Below are 25,014 nucleotides of genomic sequence, written 5' to 3' on the forward strand. Positions count from 1 at the left end.
AGGAAGGTAGTATTTAAAATCCACCTATATACTGAATTCTTCTCAACTTAATATTTTCATAACAACCACAAGCCAAAGCAAACTCCTAGCCCTTTCAAAAATGCAATCTACTCAACATCTGTGTGCTCCTTGATCCGATTTGCAACCAATTAATAGAGATTACTAATAGATCAATCTTTCGTAGGGAAATATCAATGCTAGAAGCATACATGATTTACTATTCTAATATATGAAATAATAACTACAAAAAAGATTCGCGAACATTATTCAAAAGGGTATGAAATACATAGCTCTTTATCGTCTAATCTTCCACCAATTGTCATTTCTTTATCTTAGTAACATAGACTTCAATTTACTTCTTGTTCATGTTATAGTTCAATTGGATAAACATAAAGGATATATTCAAATTAAAGATAATATGTAACTCTTTGTTATATAGATATGATACTAAATGAGTTGACATTTATATAAATTAAACATATATGTATATGTATATGTATATGTGTGTGTCTATATTAGAGTAACGTGAATCGCTGCGATTCAGGCGATGTGGCGATCTGAGCAAGGCCAAGCAATTCCTAGTGAGTTGGTGAATCGTCTCGGTGATTTTTGGCCCAAAAATTGCACGAATCAACGATTCATGCAAAAATTGCCTAAATTGCCCAAAGCCAGCACAAGAAATCGATCGCGCAGCTAGGATAGAAGGTGACTTAAAAACATTAAAAAATAGACATTTTTTTAATCTTTTGTTTTGCCTTTCTTCTTTCTTATAACCCTAAAAGGCCTTCTAATTGTTTAGCATGAGAAGAAGAGGGGAGCAGTGAGAGAGAAGAAGAGAAAAGAGAAACCATAGGGTTGCAAACAGCAAGAAAAAAGAGCATCAAAGAGATCAAAAATCAATTTGAGAAGGCCATAAGATTGCATTGGGAGCATTAAGGCGCCAATAGCAACACTTCTCAACTCATTTGCAAGAGATAAGTGTTGATTTTTTTTCTATGTTAGTGTTATTTTCATCCTTTTGTCAATTTCTTTTAGTTTATATTTGTAAATCTTGAATGTGTTTTAGTTTTTACATGTTTTTTTGACTAAATTACAAGTTGCAATCTTGCAAACCCTACAATGTTTTTATAACAAATTTGCAAACATCTATTTAATTTTACATTGTACAATTTGCACAAAAATAATGTAGGTTTTGCTGTTTTCTCTTAATTTAAGTTTTAAATGGATTTTTCTTACTACAGCAACCTTAACTTTCATTTTCCACAATACCTACAATGGATGATGCTTGGATCTATACCGAAGAATTTCCTAGAAGAACAACATATAAAACAAAATGTTGCTTTTGTAAAGAAATAAACTCGGGTGGCATCTATAGATTCAAATATCATATTGCAAGCATACCTAGACATGATATTACCCTGTGCACTAAACAAACCACTAAGGCAAAACAAAAATGTTATATGGCATTAGAGGCATTGGAACAAGATAAATTGAATAGGAAAAGACAATTTGAATAGTTAAGTGCAAACAGCAAGAAAGAAGAGCATCGAGGAGATCAAAACTCAGTTTGGGGAGGCCATAAGATTGCATTGGGAGCATTAAGCAACCAATAGCAACACTTCTCAACTCATTTGCAAGAGGTAAGTGTTGAATTTTTTTTGTATGTGTGTATTTTTCATCTTTTGTCAAATTCTTTTAGCTTACATTTGTAAATCTTGATTGTGTTTTAGTTTTTACATTTTTTTTACTAAATTACAAATTGCAATCGTGCAAACCCTACAATGTTTTTGTAACAAATTTACAAACATCTATTTAATTTTACATTGTACAATTTGCACAAAATAATGTAGGGTTTGCTGTTTTTTTCAGTTTAAGTTTTTAATGGATTTTTCTTATAGCAGCAGCCTTAACTTTCATTTTCCACAATGCCTAAAAAGGATGATGCTTGGATCTATACCAAAGAATTTCCTGGAAGAACAAAATATCAAACAATATGTTTCTTTTGTAAAGAAATACACTGGGGTGGCATCTATAGATTCAAATATCATATTGCAGGCATATCTGGACATTGTATAATCCTGTGCACTAAACAAACCACTGAGGCAAAACGAAAAATGTTATATGGCATTAAAGGCATTGGAACAAGCTAAGTTAAATAAGAAAAGACAACTTGAACAATTAGGTGCTATTTGCTCCCATGCTCCCACATCTACATTCGTAGGTTGTGTTGGAGAGGGTTCATCTAGGCCTCCCTTTCGTCCTAGTGCTAGTGCTAGTGCCTGTCCTAGTGCTTGTCATTCTTACACTGAGCCTAGGCCTATTATATTTCAGCCTAGAGTGCGGAAGTCCAGATTGGATAGTTACTTTGTGCCACGCACTGCTCCTAGCTCACAACCAGCTTGAGAGCATGGGTAGTTTGAACAAGGAGATTCACGATGTTACCACAAAACAAATTTGCAAGTTTTGTTACTTTTGCAACATTCTATTTATTACAGCGAGGTAGTTAACTCTTTTTTATTTGTTCTCTTTTTTAATTATTTCTACTTGTGTAATGATGTAAATTGTAATCATAGATTCATATTTGATTTTACATAATGATTTATCATCTAAATTTCTAACTATAATCTAATTGTGACAAGACTCCTTATTGGCAAGGCATGATAGATGCCATAACTATTTGTGGTTTGGGCTTTAAAGCCCCTACTGAGGCTGAGTTGAGTGGCTACCTCTTAGATGAAATGGTAGAGGACATGAAGTTTGAGCTAGCAGACCATCAAAAGGAATGGACCGTAAGGGGTTGCGCCATCACGACTGATGGTTGGACAGATTGAAGGGAAAGAACACTCCTCAATTTTCTTGTTTTCTAGTGGTGGTGATTGATCATTCTACTTTCCTACATGCTGTAAAATCCCACAATTCTAAATATATTTGGAACACAACCACCAACAATGATTTCAAACACAATTGTAAATTGTGAATATTAATCTTTGTTCTAATTTTGTTAGTTGAACCTTGTGTGCGATATTTGTACTAATTTCTATGGTGTTTGCTTACAATTCTTGCTAAACAAATTGAAATATCTAACAATGATTGGCAATGAATTCCGACCATAAAATACACCTTCAATCTGAAAGTAACAACTAATTATTGGGCAGGAAATATTTATTCCTAAATTCCTTCATTGATAAGTTATAGACATAGAAAGCAACTCAAGGTGAATGATGGCTCTCGTGTGTCTAGACTACGTCGCGAGCTAGGGCACCCATGCCCTAGCTTTGTTTCGTGTTTTGTCTGTAAGCTGCGCAAGTGGGTGATTGCGGGTTTGTAGGGTGCAGAGTTGGGTGGCTCTTCCTGCTGGACCGTGGGCTGGGTCGTGCTCCGGAGGAGGAGTTTCTTGCCGCACATGGGGAAAGTGTGAAGCTTGCCTACTGGATTGCACTGTTCGTGGGCAGTGGACAGTGTCGTTTGGGGTTTGATTACCCGTGGCTTTCGTCTGTTTGTTGTTGTGAAGGAAGGGGGAGTGAAGGTGTAGCATTAAAGTTGGTAGGGATTGGATTAAGGGTGGAGGGTTTCCTTTTTCATTCTGTGGCTCTTGCAAATGGCGGATGCTAGGGGGGAGACAGCAATGTTGAGCCCTCGTATGGATTTTCGAGCAACTTTAGGCCCTAAGTTTTCAAATCAAGGGATGAAGACTTTTGACAACAATCTGTTCACTCTAAACTCTGGGAATGTCAATTTGGGATCATCTAATGGCTCCAGGATTACGAAGACCAATGGTTGTCTCAAGAGGTGCAAGGAGAGGCCAAAACTGGTGGTCCCGGTTGAAATGATTGCGGATGATGTTGAATATTATTCGCATCATTCCCAATATTGTAAGTTCTTAGGGATGGGGGTGTCCTTGCAATTCTTGAAGGTTTGGGCTCGGAGGACTTGGGAGCCGGAAGGGGAAATGGAGATAATGTTGTTGGCGAACAGCTATTTCATGGTTACTTTCAATTGTATTGCTGATCGCAATAGGGTGTTTGAGGGAGGCCCTTATTTCCACAACAAGGTTGGGTTGTTTATCAAGCCATGGCATGCTGGCTTCAACCTCGCAGAGGAGTTACCTAATTGGCCCGGTATGGGTCCGGTTATCAAGATTCCTAGTAGAATGCTGTCAAGAGGATGTGTTGCATCTTTTGGCCTCAGTGCTTGGAAAACCTGTAGGGACTTCATCGCAGACCTTCGCAAAAAAGGTAATGACTTTTGCTCGCATTTGTGTTGAAATTGATCTAAGTAGATCTTTACCAAATGCAATAGAGATGTGTGCGGGTTCTTATTCTTGGGTGCAGCAATTGGACTATGTAACTCTGCCTTTTCGTTGTTGCCTTTGTCGAGAATATGGTCATTTGCAGCAAAGATGTCCAACGAATAAACCTCTGGAATCCCTTCGGTCACAGCCTGTGAGCAATCCTTCTGAGACAGATAAAGGGAAGGGCATTTCTCCTAGTGAGGCAGGTGTTTCTGATGGTTTTGTACCAGTCAGGGCTCGAAATCGGAATAGAGGTCAAAAGAGGTCTTTTAAAGAAAGGCAAGATGATACCTTTAACAAGTTTGAGGTGTTGGATGAGCTTAGCCAACAGAAGGTCAACCCGGGTTTGATCAATTTGGACCACGAGCTTGTGGACTTAGCTCAAGAGGATCTTGTCATTGATTCTACTATGGATCACCTAGGGGATGAGTGCAGGCAATTGATTGCTAACCAGCAAAAGGGAACTTCTGAGGCGCAGGAACCCTTGGCCATTGTTACAACAGCAAGTATGGATTCTCCAGCTATTGAGCGGCACATTGGTTCAAGTTCGTTAAGCCTCCTCCCAAATTGGGCATTCTGCAGAAACATATCAAAAAGGGTGGGGCTGAGAAACTTGTTAAATCTGGCCGAAAAAAGGACATGGAAAAGATTAAATTAGCTAGTGAAAATTTAGTGGAGTTGGGGGCAGTTAGGCCTCTGGATTCTATTTTTTCATGCCCCTCGAAATGATTGTTTTGTCATGGAATGTGCGGGGCTTGAACAACGGCCCTAGACAAAAAGCGGTTCATCAGTTAGTCAGAAAACAAGGTCCTGATGTTCTCTTTTTGCAGGAAACTAAGCTATCTGTGGAGAGTATGCAAGGTCTGAAGCCTAGGTTGTGGAGTAGTGGGGAATGCCAATGCATTGGAGCTCAAGGTGCTTTCGGGGGTTTGGCTTGTTTATGGAATCCTTGAAAAATCTAGCCTCTTTGGTGGATTTTCTCTAAATCCTCTCTGTCCATGATTGCTACCTGCCTTGTGACAGGGGAGGTCAATTTGTTGTCCAATATTTATGCTCCTACTGATTCCCAAGGTAAACAAGTTTTGTGGTCCCACATTAGGATGATTCGTAGCATGTTGCCCTTTCATCCTTGGATCTTAGTTGGAGATTTCAATGCTATTTGTGAGCTGGCTGAGAAGCGGGGTGGTATAGGAAGATTGAAGCCTTCTGCACTGCTGCTTCAAGACAATATTAATTCCCTAAACCTTGTGGATATTAAACCTAGAAATGGACAGTTCACCTGGAACAACCGTCGGAGCGGAGAGTTTTGTATTGCAGAAAGGTTAGATCGGTTCTTGGTTTCTTGTTACTAGATTGGAGGGATGCGGTCATCTTGCTCTGAGATCTTGGATTGGAGAGGATCGGACCACTGGCCTATTAAACTGTCTGCAGAGTCAACTCGGGCACTTCAGAAGCCTTCCTTCAAATTCCAACTTATGTGGCTTCGAGACTCATCCTTGTATGATTTGGTCTCTGATTGGTGGAAGAAAGGTAGACCAGCCTATGGCACTTCAATGTATATTTTCGCTAAGCTTCTTCAATATGTTAAATTTGAGCTCAAACGATGTAATCGTTCCCACTATGGTAATGTCTTCCTTGAGAAGGCAGGAGCCCAAGCTGATTTGGATGATATCACAAGAAGGATAAGAGAGGATGTTTTGCTTCAGGACGAGGCTCGGGCTATAAAATTGCTTGAAGAATGGGAAATGCGAGAGAAAATGTATTGGAAACAAAAGGCGCAAATTGAGTGGCTTCAGGAATGGGACAAAAATACAGATTTTTCTTCAACTCTGTGAAAGCTAGGAGACACGATAACTCTATCTCGAGGTTGGTGAATGATAGGGGAGAGCATCTTTCTTCCTTTCCAAAAATGTTTAGGGAGGCAGTACAGTACTTTGAATCTCTCTTTAGAGAGGACTCACAAGGGGGGTCTCCTGAGGAAGCGCAAGTTCTGTCATGTATCCCCTCTCTTGTGACCGAAGATATGAATCAGCAGCTCATGAGGGATATCTCGCTTGAGGAGCTTGAAGGGGTTGTTTTTAATATGAAGAAAGGGAAGGCACCAGGTCTTGATGGTTTCCCAATTGAGTTTTTTCAAGAGTTTTGGGATATCATTAAATTTGACCTCCTCGCTGTGGTTCATGAGTCTCAACACAATAAGCAGATGTTAAGGCCTCTAAATGCTACTTTTCTAGCTCTTATCCCCAAGAATGAGGAGGCTGATAGGTTGAGCCAATTTCGACCCATCTCTTTATGCAATGTTATTTACAAAATTATTTCCAAACTTATTATAGACAGGTTGAAGAAGGGGCTTGCTGATTTGATATCCGAGGAGCAACGTGGCTTTGTTGCGGGTAGGCAAATTCTGGATGGGATTGTTATTGCAACTGAGGTCATCCATTCTATAGCTAGATCAAAAGAAAAAGCGATGTTTATCAAATTGGATATGGCCAAGGCATATGACAGAGTAAGGTGGTCTTTCCTGTGGCAAGTTCTTAGTGCCTTTGGCTTTGAGGAGGATTGGATTCAATGGGTTTGGAGCTATGTTACTTCAATCTCTTTCTCGGTGCTTATTAATGGGAGCCATTTTGAGCTTCTGGGGGCTTCAAGGGGGCTTCGTCAAGGAGACCCTCTCTCCCCCTATTTGTTTATTCTTTTGGCGGAAGGCTTGGGGAGATGGATTAAACAGAATGTGGAGTCTAGTTCTATTCAAGGCTGGAGGTGGGGTGAAGCCTTACCCCTACAGACTCACTTGCAATTTGTAGGTGATATTGCTTTGATGGGGATGGCTACAATGAGGGAGGCATCCAATCTTCGTAGGGTCTTGGATATGTACCTAGCTGCCTCAGGACAATAGATTAATGAGGGAAAATTGTCCATCTACTTCTTCAATACTCCGAGCTCTATCCAACAAAGGATTTCTCACACCTTGAGATTTCAGATTGGGAATCTTCCTTTGAAGTATCTCAGCATTCCCATCTCGGTGAGTAGGCTTCCCAAGGAGTCATGGCAGGTTATTTTGGACAAATTTCGAGTGAAAGTTAATCACTGGACTCATTGTTGGCTATCCTTTGCTGGTCGTGTCCAATTGATTAAGTCCGTTGTGCAGGCTTTGTCCATTTATAGATGCATGCTCCAGGTTGCTCCTATGGGCTTTCGTAAGCATCTAGAGTCTGTGATATGCCAATTTTTATGGGCGAGCTGCTTGGAGACCTCCAAATGGAGTTTGGTTAGATGGGAAGTGGTGTGTAGTCCGAAACAGTATGGGGGACTAGGCTTAAGGAAGTTGGCTTTGATAGGAGAGGCGTTCGCTGCTAAACTTTATTGGTGAAGGTGTAATGAGTAGGGTAAGAGCTGGGCTATGGTTCTCTCTCAGAAGTATCTTCCGGGGATTCCTCATTCCGATATTTCCAGGTATCCACTTGGGGGGAAGGGATCTATGATTTGGGATCCTCTAAAGAAAGGGGTTAAGCTTATTAAGGATGGATTATTTTGGATTTGCAATAGTGGGGCGGAGGCCCAAATCTGGTCGAACTCTTGGGATGGATATCCCTCAATCTTATCTCAATTTCCTAACCTTGTGTTTCTTTGCTAGCGGATTCTGGAGGTGGCGTGGTCACAAGTGAGTTATTTTAAGTCTTTTTTCCCCTGTGGTCAGATGGAAATGGCTAAATGGAAGTCCCAAGATGATTGGCTGGTTGCTGATTTACAAGAGGAATGTGCTATGCTACAAAATATCCTTTCCAATAGAAGGTGTTGTTCCCTCCAGGAGTATGATGTGCTTGCCTGGTCTCCCAATTCTAAGGGGACTTCCACAGTTGCCTCTGGGCACAGCAAATTGATGTCTTAGAAGATGGTTCTGCCTGAAGTGTAGTGGTGGAAGATGGTCTGGAACAAGCTATCTTGGCCAAAATGTAACTGTTTTATCTGGATGTTGGCTTGGAATAAGTGTCTGACCTGGGATAATATTTGGAAGAGAGGATTCCACGGCCCTTCTATCTGTGTTATGTGTAGGGCTAATGAGGAAGATTCTTCCCATTTGTTATTTCGCTGCTCTTTTGCCCTTGGCATTTTTGGTGGGGAATTTGGACAGCTCCTTGTGTTCATGCTTCCTCCTTGATTGAGTTTTCGCAGGGGATGGGGCGTCCCCCCTCTATTGCCCCTTTTCTGCAGGAGGTGTGGTTTGTGGGGCCTATCTTCTTATTATGGCAGATTTGGCTGGAGCACAATCAAAGGATTTTCCGTGGAGAGCAGAGGTTAGTGCAACAAATTTGGCACAAATTATTGAGCATGATTCAGGAGACAGTGGAGGTTAAGTGTGAAGTGGAATTACCTTTGGGTAAACGAGATATAGAGTTAGTGGAGAGATTGGGGACTTTGGGGTCTTCTTTGGCGTTAACCAGGGCTAAGAGAAGGCATCATGAGAAGCAAAAAATTGACAGGGTTGGTAAATGGCAACCTCCCTCCTATGGGGTCTTGAAGATCAATACTAATGGATCTTCAAGGGGTAATCCGAGTCCGTCTAGGATTAGCGAGATTGGTAGAGATGTTAAGGGCTCAGTGATTTTTATCTTTTCAATTTATGAAGGGATTCAGACTATTAACCTGGTGGAAGGGTTGGCTATTCTTGCTGCTCTTGAGAAAGCTCACGCTCTAGGATGGAGAAGAATAGTTTGTGAATCTGATTCCCAAGTTTTGATCAACATGCTTATTGAACAGAAAGTGACTGATGTTAATTGGCAATTGGCTAGGATTGTGCAACAAATTTTGCAAATTAGTTCTTTGATGGAAATGGTGACTTTTTCCCATATTCCAATGGAGTGGAATAGGGCAGCGGATTGTTTGGCAAAATGGGCTTCCGAATATGCTAAGGCATGGAGAATTGAGGAATGGGAGTTGGTTCCTCAAGAGCTCCGTTTGGACTTAAGGAGCATTCTTGATGAGGATAGGGTTGAGAATGATGTCAGATGATGGTGCTGGTTGTTTTATCTCTGTTTAGTGCTGTAATTTTGTTTCTTCTCAGGAACTTATGTCCTTGGTTTCTTTGTACTAGTGTTTTCTGATACTTAATAAAGTTTTTACCCCTTTATTTTCAAAAAACAAAAAGTTATAGACATACAAGGTAACAACAATACAACAGTGCACCTGTAAAGACGAATTGATTCCAACCAATGAAAAATATTGATTGAGCGCCTCACCAAACTGTCTGCTTTTCCCAACTAGGAAAGAGTTCATAATAATTCAAAGGTCCTGCTTGACTCTTCTATGAACCATTTGATGTTATTACAATCTTCAACTTCAATCTGTCATGCACGTGAACTAACCAGAAGGTTTCGATTCCCCTGAAGCTTCAATTCTCTTGAATAGATCACACGCAGCAATAGAATACCCTCACACCATTTATAATTTTTATTGCGTCTTGCAACTCCTCCACTGATTTTTCCGATTATTGTTTGAAATCAATATTGTTCCCAGAAACAAAAGGGTGTTATTTCATTGGGACCAACAAATACCATCTTGTCTTCTTCAGAGGTTTCCATTTGTTACTATCTACTAGGTCAGCCTGGAGAAATCGACAAAAGGATTGATTATTGATACCAAATGCTTCCAATTCCATTCCTCAAATCATCATCCCTACTGCCAAGGCTCGAATTCAAATTTATTATCATTCCTCTCATTCCCGTGGTGCAACTGAATATAGGACTCAGTAACATAAGTGCAATTGAATACAGGACTCACTAACATAATTGAGTTACGCCATACTAATTTGACTTTAGAAGTTTGTTTAATATAATGTTTATTTAATAGAAGCTTTTAACATTATTAAGCAACTATTAAATAATTATATAATATTGTCTTTAGAAAGACAAGTTTGGAGGAAAGTTCGGCACGTTACAAATCTCCCCTTCACCATGTTGCTTGCCCACAAGCAATTGTAAATTAGGATATTGTGACACATGTTCTCCTTCCCACGTAGCGTCATCCAGTGGCAAATTTTTCCACTATATCAGATATTCCTTGATAGAGCGGTTGCGCAAGTGCCTTCCACGTGTATCCAGAATCTTTTCGGGTATTGTTTCCTATTTCCCGTCTGCGTCTAAAGGTGGTAAATTTTCAAAGGCTGTTACCTGCATGCCCAACTCCTTTTTGAGACAAGAAACATGGAAAACATTATGTATGCGACTACCTACTAGTAGATTCAGCTCATAAGCAACAATACCAATTTTTCGGTTCAAAGTTCGAAGTTTGAGAACTAGTTCGCAAGTTCGTCAAAATTTTGGAAAGGGGTTTGGGTTTGTTTGGGTTTGTTACTACAAAAACATGTAAAAATTATATATATATATTTATTTTATTTTTTTGAAGCATGAGTTAAATTTAGAATGTAGCATAGTATCATAGACACATTAAACAACAAAAATATGCCAAGTGGAATGCTCCAGAACCCTTGCTTAAGCAACCAACAAGCAATAAAAACTTAAAAGGTGTTTCAAATTTTGACAGCACAAATAGTTTCAGAAAAAAGAAAAAAGAAACAATGTGACCTTCACTAGCTATTGGATCTTCGAAACTCAAACTTGCCAACCGATATCCTAGAAATTAGCCTATGTATCTAACCCCGTTGACTTGACAACTAAACCCTAACAACCAGAATCTACAAATCATGTTTGTGTTTTCTTTTAAATGACTTTTTAAACTAGTTCGCATCCATCCCAAGGACTGTCAAGGAATGCCCAAAGTAGGTGAAATATCCTTTCTTGGTAGATAAGTTATACTGCAATTATCTAAAACAATCCCTAATCCTAAATGTTACCATCCAAATGCATGCAACAACAAATATGGAACTTGTAACATTATTGCATACATTTCAATTTGTAAACATTACAACTAGGAATTACTTTCGTTGAATAGAGGACAAAACTTATTCCAAACTTCATTATTCCTGTGACTGATTTTAACTTCCAACTATACAGAAAATCAAACTTAAGATATCATCTAAAATTTCCTCTTCATGGCCGGATTTTCTATTGCTTATGAAGTTGCTCAACAAAAAAACCTGAATTTCGCTGTCTGTTGGGCCTAGCAAAAAGGTGAGTTCGAACTTGGTTCAAGTTTCCCAACTTGGTCCGCCCGGTTTCAATCTTGTTTCGAACCCCCAGCCAAAGAATAGCACCCTACCTAAACCATAGTTCGAACCAAACCCGAACTTCAAACCAATTTGAACATCTGCTACCCTGAGGGGGGTGAGGAACGAACTAACTTGGCTAATCTCCTTTAAGATTATCAAATCACTCATTGTGCACAAGGTAAGATATGAGTCCGCTCCTAATTATCTATACATTAGAGATATGGAGACTAGGGATATCATTATTACAAGTGCGATGGATTATGCATAATAGTTGTATTCTATTTCACTTTTTTCTCTTTATAATGATGTTACTTTTGTTTGATTTTCACACCCTTCCATCAAGGGTGGATCACATTTGTGAGAATAAGTTTAGTCACTTGAATCTTGGCATTCTTGAAACTATTCTCAAATTTCCTCCTCCACCTCTTGCTTCTTGGGATTTGGGTTCCACTATTGAGCAGATTGATCATACTACTCCAAATCTTGCTTTGTGGGATGAGTATTTCGTAGGTATTTTTGACTTATAAGTTGTCTCAATTTGCCACATTGTAGCGCATACTTAAGGGGGTTGCTCTCCTCTTTGATAAACATTTCAGCACAATTACTGATACATCTTCATTGTCTTTGGAGATTGACATTGATGTGGTTTTTCATTTGCTAAATTTGTCACCTTTCTATTTGGAGACTTTTATTCTCCTCCTTTTAATTGGACATAGAGTGACCTCTTCATCAGTCAATAAACTTGTTTCTTCCTAAGAGCTGTGTTTCTTGTAGGCATATGATCATCTTTTGTTTTTAGGAATACTTTATCAACTTTGGAGCTTTGTTGTTATGAGCAAGGGGGGCATCTTATTCTCTCTTTTTTCCTAATCCTATCTAGATCTGGATCCGGGCAAGATCCTTGATTCTATCTGTGAATCCATCAGGATCCACATGGGCGGACCCTGACAAATCCATAGGCAAAATCAAGAATTTTACCTGGATCCAAGCCATAACTCGAGGATCTAGCACTTAAATTTTCATAATTTCATTTTGTAATTCAATAATTCAATGTGAATATGTTGATTTTCTCTATAATCATGAAAATAGATCAATTATCAAGTATACTAGATTCATAAATCCATACTAGAATCATAGCTTCATACTATGAAATGATTTAGTTTTAGAATTATGTATATCTCTCTTATTTTTTAGTGTATATGAATCCTCCACGAACCATAATTGGGGGAAAAATCCCAAATCCACGGATCCGATTCACGTGCCCGAATCAGATTCATTAGACTAGTCAGCAACTAAGGGGGATACTTGATTATCTATACATGTAGCATGTAGTCCTTGGAGAATATTTTGAGTTCTTGATCCATCATTGTGTTTGTTTCTTTTCTCTTTTCTGGAAAGGAGTTCTCTCCTTTTGGTTTGTGAGAGATTGTATTTGCATTGTACATGGATACCTAAAATTGTTGCGTACTTGGGACCATATTGCATCTTGCTTTCATATTGCATAGTAAACTTCTCCCTAAATTGCACTTAAGGGGAGTTGTTGGAGTAGATGAGCTTTCATTATTTACATATGTTTAAGTTCATCTAAGTAGCCAACATAATTAGTTATTAGTATTTAATAATGTTAGTGCATTTACTATATTGTAGTTGGATATTAATTATAGCTAGCTAGCAACACCTCTAATATATATACAAAGTATATCTCAACATAGTTATCATTCTCATTAGTGAAATAGCTTTGCTTCACTCATCCATGTGAAGGTTATATTGCAGGTTGTTAATTCTAGGTGATTACACCAACATCCACAACTCACCTGGAAGCTTACAAGGAAACTAGCAAACTATTTAAATGATCATATAACAGCATTACATAAAATATATTCCAGGTTGTTAGTTCTAGGTGTTCACATCTCCCCAAGAAGCTTACAAGAAAGCTAGCAAACTAGCCAAAAGCTCAAATAACAGCATTGCGTAAAATGCAAACATTACATTCAATAGTCCCTTTTCCTTGCTCTACTCACTTGGGGAAGCAAAGAAAGGGTATGAATGATGGAAGATTCAAATCACCCTCAGAATGAACTTGTTAAGTAGCATGGATCGTTTCTGCAAATGTAATTATATTGCCATTGTTATAGATATTTTCCAAATGCAAATTTGGGTCTCATATAAGTATGAGAGGAGACATGTCTGTTGAAGTGACATGTCTCCAAGGTTTAAATATAAATAATATATATTAATAACAACTAAGGTTTAAACATGTCTCCAAGATTTAAACATAAATAACTAAGGTTTAGACATTAGTAAATATAAATAATATATACTATATAATATATGTAATATATATATTACATATTATATATATAATAATATATGTATATAAAAGAATATTTAACTAATGATGATTTACCATCAATAATGGAACTCGTGATCATATCAATCTGACTGTAACTACAAACTTAACACTCCCTCTTAGTTAGGAAGGATTGATATAGAACATATTATGTTCTTGAGTATATGAAGAGATATCATCTCAGTATGAAATTCCTAGAATGCCATATTTAAGGATATTGACATAAATCTACACATGTATGTAAAAACATATATTACATATGGAATTGGCTTCGATTCACAATGGGGCTAAATTTCTCAACACTTCTCCTTTAGCAAAGAGAGAATTGAAGCAAATTATATAACTTTAATATAAGTTTAAAAACCACCTTAAGTGTGGTCTATAATAAATTTATGTTATGGTGTCCAGCAAGATCTGGCCTGAAGAACCATAACAATTTAATTTCATGGTATTCGACAGAATCCGGCCCGAAGAACCTTGAAGAGTGGTTATCAAGGTGTTCATCGAAATTCGGCCCGAAGGACCATGATGACACTCGCTCCAACACATTTTGGTGTTAGGAGATAGGTCTACTATTGATAAGATCATTACCTTAGAATAGTTACCTTCTGTTCGTTATCATAACTTTTGGCACACCGAGACAACTTAATGTAGTCTGTTATGATAACAAGTCCAACTATCGATAAGATCGTCACCTTTCAATAGCTCCCCTCTAAATATATAGATCAATGAAAGATCGTCACCTTTCATGACATAATCACAACTTCATGTAGTAACTCACATGATATCCACCATGATCAAGTCAAAGGGTGGACCCACCATAGCTGCTCTTAGAGGGTGGAACAAAGGGTTTTCACCTCATACTTCTCTCTCATAGAGGAGAGCGTGTTACAAAGAATTTCTCTTAGAACTTCTCATAGAGAAGATATCATCCACAAGGGATTCATCTCAAAATTTCTCCTTGTGAACATCGATCCTGAGAAGTCAGGTCCTCTAGTTACTTCCTTAGAAACTCTCTTCACCCAAGAATGTCTGTTGAACTCACTTTGAATCTGCCATCAATTTTTTGATTTTCTAGTGATAAGTCATCACTTCCTCATGATATATGTAGGAGTAGGCTTATCAACATCATGCAGTCACCCACATGTATTTATAGACTTCCTCTGAGTATCAATCTTCTAAGCTCCTATGTTGCCTTCGAAGAAGTGTCATACTCGCTCTTAATGTAGAAGAATCTCATAATCTCAACCATCAAAGATGAAAGCCTCATTTTATCCATCTTGATCATCAAGGTCTTTAGAGCTACTATCATCAAGTTAAGTCTACACAATATATGGTAGCATGTGTAACATACCAACTTCATTTTCTTGTAAGAACATCCTCAATCATAAAGGAGAAGATCAAGACAAATAACCTTTATAGTATGTATAGAAATTAAATAAGAGAGAGATAAATGTCAAATATAGGAATACTTATTTGCACATGAAGATTTAGAACTTTCTTCTTAAACTATGGAACATCTCCCCTCTAAAAGTGGGAATGGAACATTGACTATTATTACCCCCACAATGTAAAATTTCCACTTATTCTTATGTCGTTGAACAATTTGTATCAAATATGAGAACTCTTTTCTAAGTTCTAACTTGCTTTTTTTATCCATTGAAAGTCCAAACATTAATTTAGCTTAATGGTAGAAGCGAACAAAACTCGTCCACAATACGCCAATATCTTGATTGAGTATGATTGTCCCACATGAATGACTCTACACCTCATATGTCAAGTTTCATTCATCAAGGAGAGACTCGTAGATGGTTCAAATGAATTCTTATAAACTTCATTAACGTCTCACAACTCAAATTTCTTTTGTTAATGCAAAGGTATTTGTTTGATCTTTTGATTAAACTTATATTACACACATCTCGCAATCTATGTATTCCAAATTTATATCATTAGTGAATCTATCACAACGTGGTTTATTCCCTCTAAATTAATATTATCAAGATCACCAAAGGTTGACTGAATCATATCCTCTATATGCTCCCTCTCTTTTAAAGTTACCTCAAATGTCAGTCTCCCTCTGAATTTCAATCTTTCTCTTCTTGTAATAACATTCTCAAAGAAAAGATCAAGGCACATAGCTCTTATGGTATGTATAGAAATACTAAAACAATATTAACAATGGTTAGGATGTTAGTAATTTAACTCATGCTTATTACTAACAATAACATAAATAACTCTATATTTCCAATAATAGAAATAAGATAACATAATACTCAATCTTAACCTTTCATACTCCCATATTGTATCAAATTATCAAATATCATTTTTAATTCATTACCTTACACTATCAATTATCTACCATAATATGTTAATAATGCAAGGTAAAAATATATATACATATAATCACTTCGGACTATTGAACATATCATAATTATATTCAAGTTAAATAAGAAAGCATTTATGAACATACCTCTTGATATGTTGTTACTCACATTGATGTTCATATGCATCATCCGTGGGACATATGTACTTTCAAAAGGTTTCGCCCATCATATTAAATCACAAACATACCTTTGGTAATAATACTCCATTTGCTTAACTCGGTGGCCAAAATGCATTTCTAGACGTATCTAATGGTGGGTCTCATCTTACCGATGTGGCATCTAAACAAATAAGAAGGATGGTTTCCTTTTGATGCTCCTTCCTTTCTTTTGGTGGACCCCTTGTGCTAACGTAGGAGAGTCTGATGTTTTTATTAAATGGTCGCTGCTATGACTGTGCCCACTTCCACTGTGCCTTTTGCAAACCTTGTCTTATAGTCTATACGCAGTTCTAATGGCCACGTGCACTCCTTACTCATTTCACGAATATTTGTACTTAGAAACAAGCATTCCTCTATTCCATCCCCACTTAAGTCAACTTCTAATGCTAATATAATGGGGCTCTCTAAATAGATACCAGATATCCAAGCTTGTGTCAAATGTTTATGTTCCATTCATTGATGCTTTGACATCACTAATCAATGTCCTTGCAGTCATGGCAATGCATTTGTTCTCTTTTACCTTGCCAGCTCTTCAAAATTCTCTGCTCATACTTACAGCAGCAGAAGATACAAATTTCTTTTAAAGACATGTAGTCTCAGTCTCACATGTGGTCCACACAAAAATGACCGGGCAGCTGGGAAACTATAGCTCAAGAAGATACACGATGACTCTCCACTATCAGGAAAATCTCAAAAGAGCGACACTGACTCTTCAGGATCTCTATGAATTCATGGCAAACAAGAGAATTAAAGCTAACGCTTCATCCATGGCAAGTAATAAGACTATTTCTTTTGCAGTAACATATCACCAATCACCAACTCTTGCTAATTCCATCGCACAAGGTGAAGTCTTCATTTTTTGACGAGGAAACAACTTTACACACAAGCTGAAATCAAGAGATCAGTGAAAATGCAGATATCCTTGGGATTGGGTATTTGATTGTATTCCTGAAATATGAATGGTGTGGTTCGTTGATGTTCCCAAATAACAAATGCGTTGGATCGCTAACGAGTTTTCATTGAAGAAATTAAACTTAGAATTCACATTTGTACATGGAGTTCGCTCACAGAAAAAGAAGAAATATAGGAAGGTGGCTGCTTTCAGAGGCATTCAAATCAATGTCATTCAGGGATGTCATCACGGCAAGGTACTACTTTTACTCATACACAAATGTCTTACTATATCTTTGTCAACGCTAGAACAATTAACCAAAATATTCAGCATGCCATGTGGTGAGTGATTTGTTTGGTCATTGTTTATGTTTGGCTTATAATATTATATGCACACATGTAACCTTTAAGAAGATTCCCCTGGTTCTTATCACTTGGTATAACCTCTGCAATTTTTATTTAACCACTGCCCTGTCACATTCGTAGATTGACTCTCCATGCCGAATTTGACCCCCCCTTTTTTATGTGCATTCAATATATTATCGATGAATGAGTGACGTGTTTGATGCCCAAAACAATTTATCTTGTCCCCGTGAAAATAATGAATAATTCAAAAATAGAAAGGATGACAGATCAGGAATAATAAAAGACGCTGAAACAAGAGCGCCGCTGGAAACTCTTTAGTTTCATATAAGACAAGCTGCTTCCAATGCTGAATACATATGCAAACTGAATATCCACCCATGACAATAAGAGAAATTTCAAGATCGAACTGTCACAGTAGAAAATACTTCTTCATTTGCAACTAGGCTCTGATAACATGTTAAGTAACATGGATCGTTTCTGCAAATGTAATTATATTGCCATTGTTATAGATATTTTCGAAATGCAGATTTGGATCTCATATAAGTATGAAAGGAGGAGACATGTCTCCAAGGTTTAAACATAAATAATATATATTAATAACAACTAAGATTTAAACATGTCTCCAAGGTCTAAACATAAATAACTAAGGTTTAGACATTACTTAGTAAATATAAATAACCACACACACACACATATATATATAAAAGAATATTTAACTAATGATGATTTAGCATCAATAATGAAACTCGTGATCATATCAATCTGACTATATCTACAAACTTAACACTCCCTCTTAGTTAGGAAGGATTGATATAGAACATATTATGTTCTTGAGTATATGAAGAGATATCATCTCTGTATGATATTCGTAGAATGCCATATTTAAGGATATCAACATAAATCTACACATATATGTAATAACATATATTACATATGGAATTGACTTCGATTCACAATGAGGCTAAATTTCTCACAGAACCACTAGTTCTTCAAGCTATTGATGGTGAAAAAAATATTTACAGAAAAATGCTACTCTCCCAATCTACTACATGGCAGGTATTGCATACGTGCCATGTATAAAATACAAACGAATATTAGAGAAAAACAGCTTTATTGCACGGGGTACTAAACAATGCTCTCTAAAATCAGTGTCAGTACTCTGATATTTGACTTATTCTTTATAGCACCTTATGAATATCGGTTAAGACAAAACAGTCAACCCATCCATTCCTAACTAAAAATTGATCAAAACACTGCTAAAGTCGGCAACTCAGTTATAAGACTATAACTATGTCACTTGAAAACATGTATTTCTAATTTTCATCCATAAACTGACAACGGTACTTGATAACAGGACCACAACAAATGATGAAAACACTATCAGTCTGGAAGCAAAGGACTAACACGAGACATTTGCAGCTAAAAATTATTTTGAAAAGTCAGCCTTGCTATATCCATCTGATTCTCTACCTTTATCCTGACAAAGATTTCATTCACTTCGCATGAAATCAAACTCTTACTAAGTAACAGTTTGCTCTGCCATAGATGTCATTTCCTTTCAATTACTTTTATAATTTTACCATAAAAAAAACAGAAACAAGCAACCCATCACTTTCTACAACACTCTCTATGTTTCAAAGCCAAAACATCATTGAAATATGCTCATCTCAAACATTCACGATTCTTACAGGACATGTTTTTCTGTACTCGTAACCTAAAACCTAAGATACACTAGTGTAGACAAAATGACTCATGCAGACTTACCCAAACATAGGCACCACATCGTATGTCCCTAAATCAGACTCATGAAAACCGTACGTTAAGCATGCTCATTTTTGTTCTCTTAAACAAATGAGAGAAGACAAATTTGAAGAATAGAACACCCATGCAGATGAAGTTGGTAGATATTCATAATTTCATTAATATTTATTCAACAATCAAAATATTAAAATAACAAAGGAAAATGTGATGAATATTGATAATGAAAAAGCAAACACAAAATCATAATTAACATCTAAGAGCAATTTAACAACCAAGTCATAAGCATTTATGTTTTATTGAAATGTGACGTTTAGAGTAAATTGTTCAAAATCAAAATGTAAATTTCTCTTTTGAAAACCAAAATTTAAAAGAAGAAAATTCCAGTGCTTTGAACAAAAAAAATGTTAAATCGTCCAAAAAGGCAAAAGGAAAACATCCAAAATCTAAAAGAGTCACCATTAGATTATATATATAAATTAGCAAAACAATTAACACTCTTCAATACTTGGAAATTGGAAGACAAACATGGTAAATGAATTGAATGCAACATATTCTGGATATTCCGGATTTCCCATGTCCAATTTTACACAATGCCTTAACATGTAAACATGACCAAATATTTTTGTACCCAAACCTCTCTGCCACAAGAAACTAATAAACAATACCCAACAGCTTTTTGAAAGCATTGTGTGCAAAGCAAAACAAACACCAGTATTTAACTGAATAGTTGAACTGTTAAAGCAGACTACTTTTCTAAAGCTACTTGTGACAGAAATCATGAAGCTATAACAATGTACAAATCAAATCTTTGTGAGAAGTATGTGATTGATGCTTACACGTCCCTGGATGAGCAGCTGCAGTCTTCCTCTCGAGCAAAGTCATGTGATACATCTCTTTCATCAAACCTCACCCTACCATTGGTAGAAGATAACTGAGATAGCTTCCCCACTCCAGTTAAGTTTGAAAAGCAGTTGGTTTGGACAGGCTCCTCCAAACTGGACATTCTAAAGCCGGGAGACCACAGTGGAGTCAGAATGCCTGCCCACAGCAGGGATTGCCTCCGTGAAATTAATCTGGAAAAGGCTCTAGATATTAGCATTAGTTATTTGAATCTTTAATTATAGTGATGGTTTGAGAACAGCAACAGAAGCTGAGCCACGTATGCCTACAACTCCACATGCATACCTGTAAGAGCAAATGTGGAAAACACCAAATATGAGGAAACCGCAGGAAACAAATTAAATCTTATATAATCTTCTAGAACAAAAAAATTAATAACAAGTGATTCCTCAATCTGTAATATAGATCACAAAACAGCTCTGATCCCTAATGGTTTGGCCTTCTTCCAAGAAGGTGGCGGTACATACCGCTCATCTCTTTAAGTCATTTTCATGCATTTAACTTTCAAGAAGAGAAAACAACAGCAGTGAGATTTCTTAAAAGCAAATGACATATAATGTTATGTAACCATGCATTTCTGATAAAAATGCCATCTATAACAAATGCAAAGTCAGGCATTCACACTGGTTGTACATGGCCAATACTTCTTCCATCGACAAGGGGTGGCAACCTTAAAACTCTCAAATGCATTGGCATGCCCCTTGGACTAGAACAGAATGCCTACATACCAAGGAAGGTGTAATTGATGAAGCCATCAAGGATAAAAGGAACTTAACAGACCAAGTATGTATATTCCTGAAGGACTGGAGCATGTCACAAGGATCTGTCCTTTTCTTAAGTCACAGATCTGCTAACATTAGATGCAGTCTCTAAGTGAAGTCCATTTGTCCTTAAAATGGCCTATTGTGATATTCTGTTGTAATTTGAGAACCACTATTAAAGATTATTGCTATCTGACTTTGAATTTCAAAAGTTAAGACCCCTATTTACAGCCTTTTTGCAAGGAAAGCCAAGAAGTTTATGAGTTCCATCATTGATGAATTCACCAGCGACAACTGTGGATTGGGATAAACACATCCTCAAAGGTGAATATCACAAGAGAATGCTTAGCAAGGGTCATATGGGATTAAGACATGATGGAAAATAACAACATAGAGAAAAAAGAGGGACCTAGAACATGTTAACAAGTAAGGTGAAGGGTGGCATGCCCTAAGCCCCCAATATATCAATGAATGACAGTTGCCTAGGCCAAGACAAACATTGGCAAAGAAAAGTATTGGTGGGTAAACATTACCTGCCAGGTCAAGTGTCAAAGCTTTATTGGGGTTTGAGGTGACAATATGGGAACAAGACACTATACTGGTGGGTCGTAAAGACAAGGAAAACTGAAAACCAAGATATCAAAGGTCTTAATTTCTTCTATAATAGTCATAATGATTGACCTTGTTTAAATTGTTACTAACACCCCAGTTCACTAAAATTCAGCTGATTGGTACTGTTCGAGGACCAGTGCACTCTTATGGCTATCAGTACGTGTTCTTTTCCAAAACCAATGCAGCCTAATTTCATTTGCATTTGGAATGTGTCTAGAGGCAGTTCCGTGAAATTAGGAAGAGAGCTTATTACAAATTAAGCATATCTTCTTTTGGACATATTTTGGATGCTCACTGTTGCAGATTTAGCGAAATGGAGACCCAATCATCATGACCATTACAAATGAGATGATGCCAAAACTGTATTCTGGAGTGACTGGACATCTGAAAGCATGTTCATGTTAGATAGTACACATATAATTCATAGAAAATTCACATAAAATACCCGTGTCCAAAACATAAGTTACCTTTATGTACCATAATAACTTTTTTTATCATTCTGATTTTTTAGTTTAGAATTTTCCTATTAGCTCAACCTATTTAATTTAGCATTATCAGGTGTCCACAATCCATTTGTCATACGTAATTTACTAATTTTGCTTCTGGATTTGATTGTGTGTGTGTGTTTTAGCATCAAGGTTGCGGATTACACTCTATGATCCATCATCAGGATGAGAGAATGTAAGAATGTAATGGTGGAATGTGCAAACCAAGCCTTAAAAGGAAGGAAGAGTGGATGGGGGATGAGGCACAAACATCGAGGTGGGGAAGGAAAAAATAAAAATAAAGCTAATTGAGACCACAGAAGGAAAAGTCAACAAAACCAAAAAACTTGAAAAGGAGAAGAGAATCAAAGGGAGACTAAAAAACCAAACAAAAAGAAGTGTAAGTAAATCTAGTGTATAAGATTGTTATAATTTATCCCTAAATTATTAATAGATGTAACACACACACACTTTTATATATATATACACACACACATACAAATATGTGTGTGCATATATAATATATATACATCTATATGTATAACAATAAAAATGATTTAACAAATATGAATGTATAACATACATACATACATATAAATATATATATATAAACAAAGAATTGGGAAGGGAAACCAACAAGTAGTAGAAAATCACCAAGAACAAAGAAATCAACAAATTAGAAAAAAGGACACCTAAACACAACCCCAAAAGAAAAGACGAACCACTTACGTGACAAAAAGGAAAGAAAAAATGAGAAAGTGGGCCACCACGTTAAACCAAACTATACAAAAAACACCTAAGTACAACTTGATAAACAAAAGTCCACCAAAAGGTATACAAAAAGAGAGAGGTAATATAAGAAAGGAGCCATAATAAATAAAGAAGGTAGTACTCCCTTGAAATTATGTGTGTGCGTGTGAAAACCAAAAACGAGGAAAAACACAAACTAAGAATATATATATGTGTGTGTGTGTTTGTGTGTATCAGTGTGTATATGTGCATGAGCAAGTGTATGTCCATGTGTATATATATAGACACATCTATGTATATATATACATATGTGTATGTACAAGTGTATATACATATATATACATAAGTGTATGTATGTATGTATATATATATACAAATGTGTGTGTGTGTATCTATATTGGAGTGAATGCATAACAAATGAGAGCCAATAAACAAAAGTGGTGAACTATAACAATAATTGAAAGGATAAATAAGACTACAAGGAACGAGAGAAACACAAAAAAATGTAAGCAAAGGAAGAGAATAAAACAATATAGGATCAAATGCAACAACATAAGAGGAGTTTATCAAATACTAAGCAAAAGGGGTGGGGGGGTTGGGGGGAGGACCTCTAAAAAGCCACCAAAAAGACAAGGAGAACGACAACAAGAGCCAAGATAAAGAGAAGAGCTAGAGGGGAGAGGGGGAAAGCAACGAGGTGGGGGAAGGTAAAGGAGTGAGCCAAACAAAAACAAAAAAGGCGAATGGACCACCTAGGGGGAGGGGGGGGAAGGCACCAAGGGGGGGGTCATAGAGGGGGGTCATAGATGATGGTTGTTGATAGAACTTAAAAGAGGTTGCTACGACATGCTTATAGACCACCCATCATCTCGGTTTAGGTTGATGGGATGGTAGTTGATTTCAATAGCCTCCTTGAGCTTCCTCTTGAAAAAGTTGTCCTCCTTAGCAATAATTTGGAAACTCTCCAAATAGATGTGATGTTTGGTAGAAGAGTGCTCCGCTAAAGGATATTTTTCGACTTTATCATGCTTGATGTCAGCACAACGCTCACAAATTCTAGTGCAGAATGAGCGACCAGTTTCACCAATATAGGGGGCACCACAAGAGCACACAATTTTATAGACTCCTAGTTCTAGAAAAGAATCTTTGGGGTCTTTGAGGGGGGGGGCACAGTTTCTTAACCTTGAAAGGGGTTTAAAAGCAATGTGAAGGCCCTTCTGGGATAGGATTTTGGCAATCTTTTGGGAGATACAACCATGGGAGGGGGATTGGTGGTGGGTATGGGGCTGGAAGATGAAAGATGGAAGGACTTGGCATGGTTGAGAGCCTTGGTGATTTGCTTGTGAGCATACCCATTTAACCTAAAGAGTTGATGAAGATGGGTGGGTTCCTGGTTTAAGCGGTCCTCATTGCAAATTTTGTGGGCTTTGAGGGCAAGGGAATGAAATTCAACGGATCTTCAAAAATGGCTGATTTTTAACAATCATATTGAGTTGCACCCAAGATATATCAACTATTATGCATATGGCTATAGGCTTGGTTAAAATTTAATCAATGAACATAGACCCGACTACTACTGGGTTGGATATGTCCCAACTCTAATAACTATTTGATTGTTTTTTCTATATCTTCTTTGAATTTCTGGGGGTGTCTATATGGAGTAGTTATTACTAGTTTTGCCCCTTCTTCTAACTCTATAGAATGTTCAAATCCCCTTTTGGGGGGAAGGCCCTGGGGGAATATCTTCAAAAACTCTTTTGTATCTTTTCAATATGGGTTGGATATCCACATGGATTTTTTGTCCTTGTGAGTTTGATTTGTCCAGTATCATACACTAGGCGATCCATTCTCCTTGGTAACGATTGAGTATTTTTGCCATTTTTCTACAAGAGACCATCTTCGCTAAGCTATCTATCTTTTAGTATGATTTCATGCCCTTCATGTTTGAAGCAGATTTCTAAATTAGGACTGTCCATTGTGAATCACCCTAACGAGTTTATCCATGGCATCCCTAGGTTAATATTATTTGAATATTTGCACATAAAAATTTCTCTTAATTGTGTATTCCCCATAGATGACCTCTAATTGGAGCGCTATCTTTGTACAATGATTTGTGGACCGATTTACAAAGGCTACCTTG

The 25,014-nt window shown here is 37.2% G+C and overlaps 1 protein-coding gene across 3 annotated transcripts in view; it reads right to left on the bottom strand.

Annotated features, from left to right (window-relative positions):
- The window catches only part of LOC149565637 (Aldolase superfamily protein), a 113,932-nt gene that overhangs the window by 83,740 nt on the left and 5,178 nt on the right, over positions 1-25,014 (bottom strand). For 2 of the 3 annotated variants that reach the window (XM_089819145.1, XM_089819146.1), the window contains one exon: positions 20,203-20,551. In XM_089819145.1, the coding sequence (XP_089675271.1) occupies positions 20,203-20,465 (263 nt within the window). In that variant the 5' untranslated portion in view covers positions 20,466-20,551. The remainder of the gene's footprint in view (positions 1-20,202; positions 20,552-25,014) is intronic. The other variant, XM_089819147.1, reaches the window with a different exon arrangement.

This window comes from Cupressus sempervirens, chromosome 3, assembly GCF_028749045.1.
Source record: "Cupressus sempervirens isolate cs-2001-9-10 chromosome 3, ASM2874904v1, whole genome shotgun sequence".
Taxonomy (NCBI): Eukaryota; Viridiplantae; Streptophyta; class Pinopsida; order Cupressales; family Cupressaceae; genus Cupressus; species Cupressus sempervirens.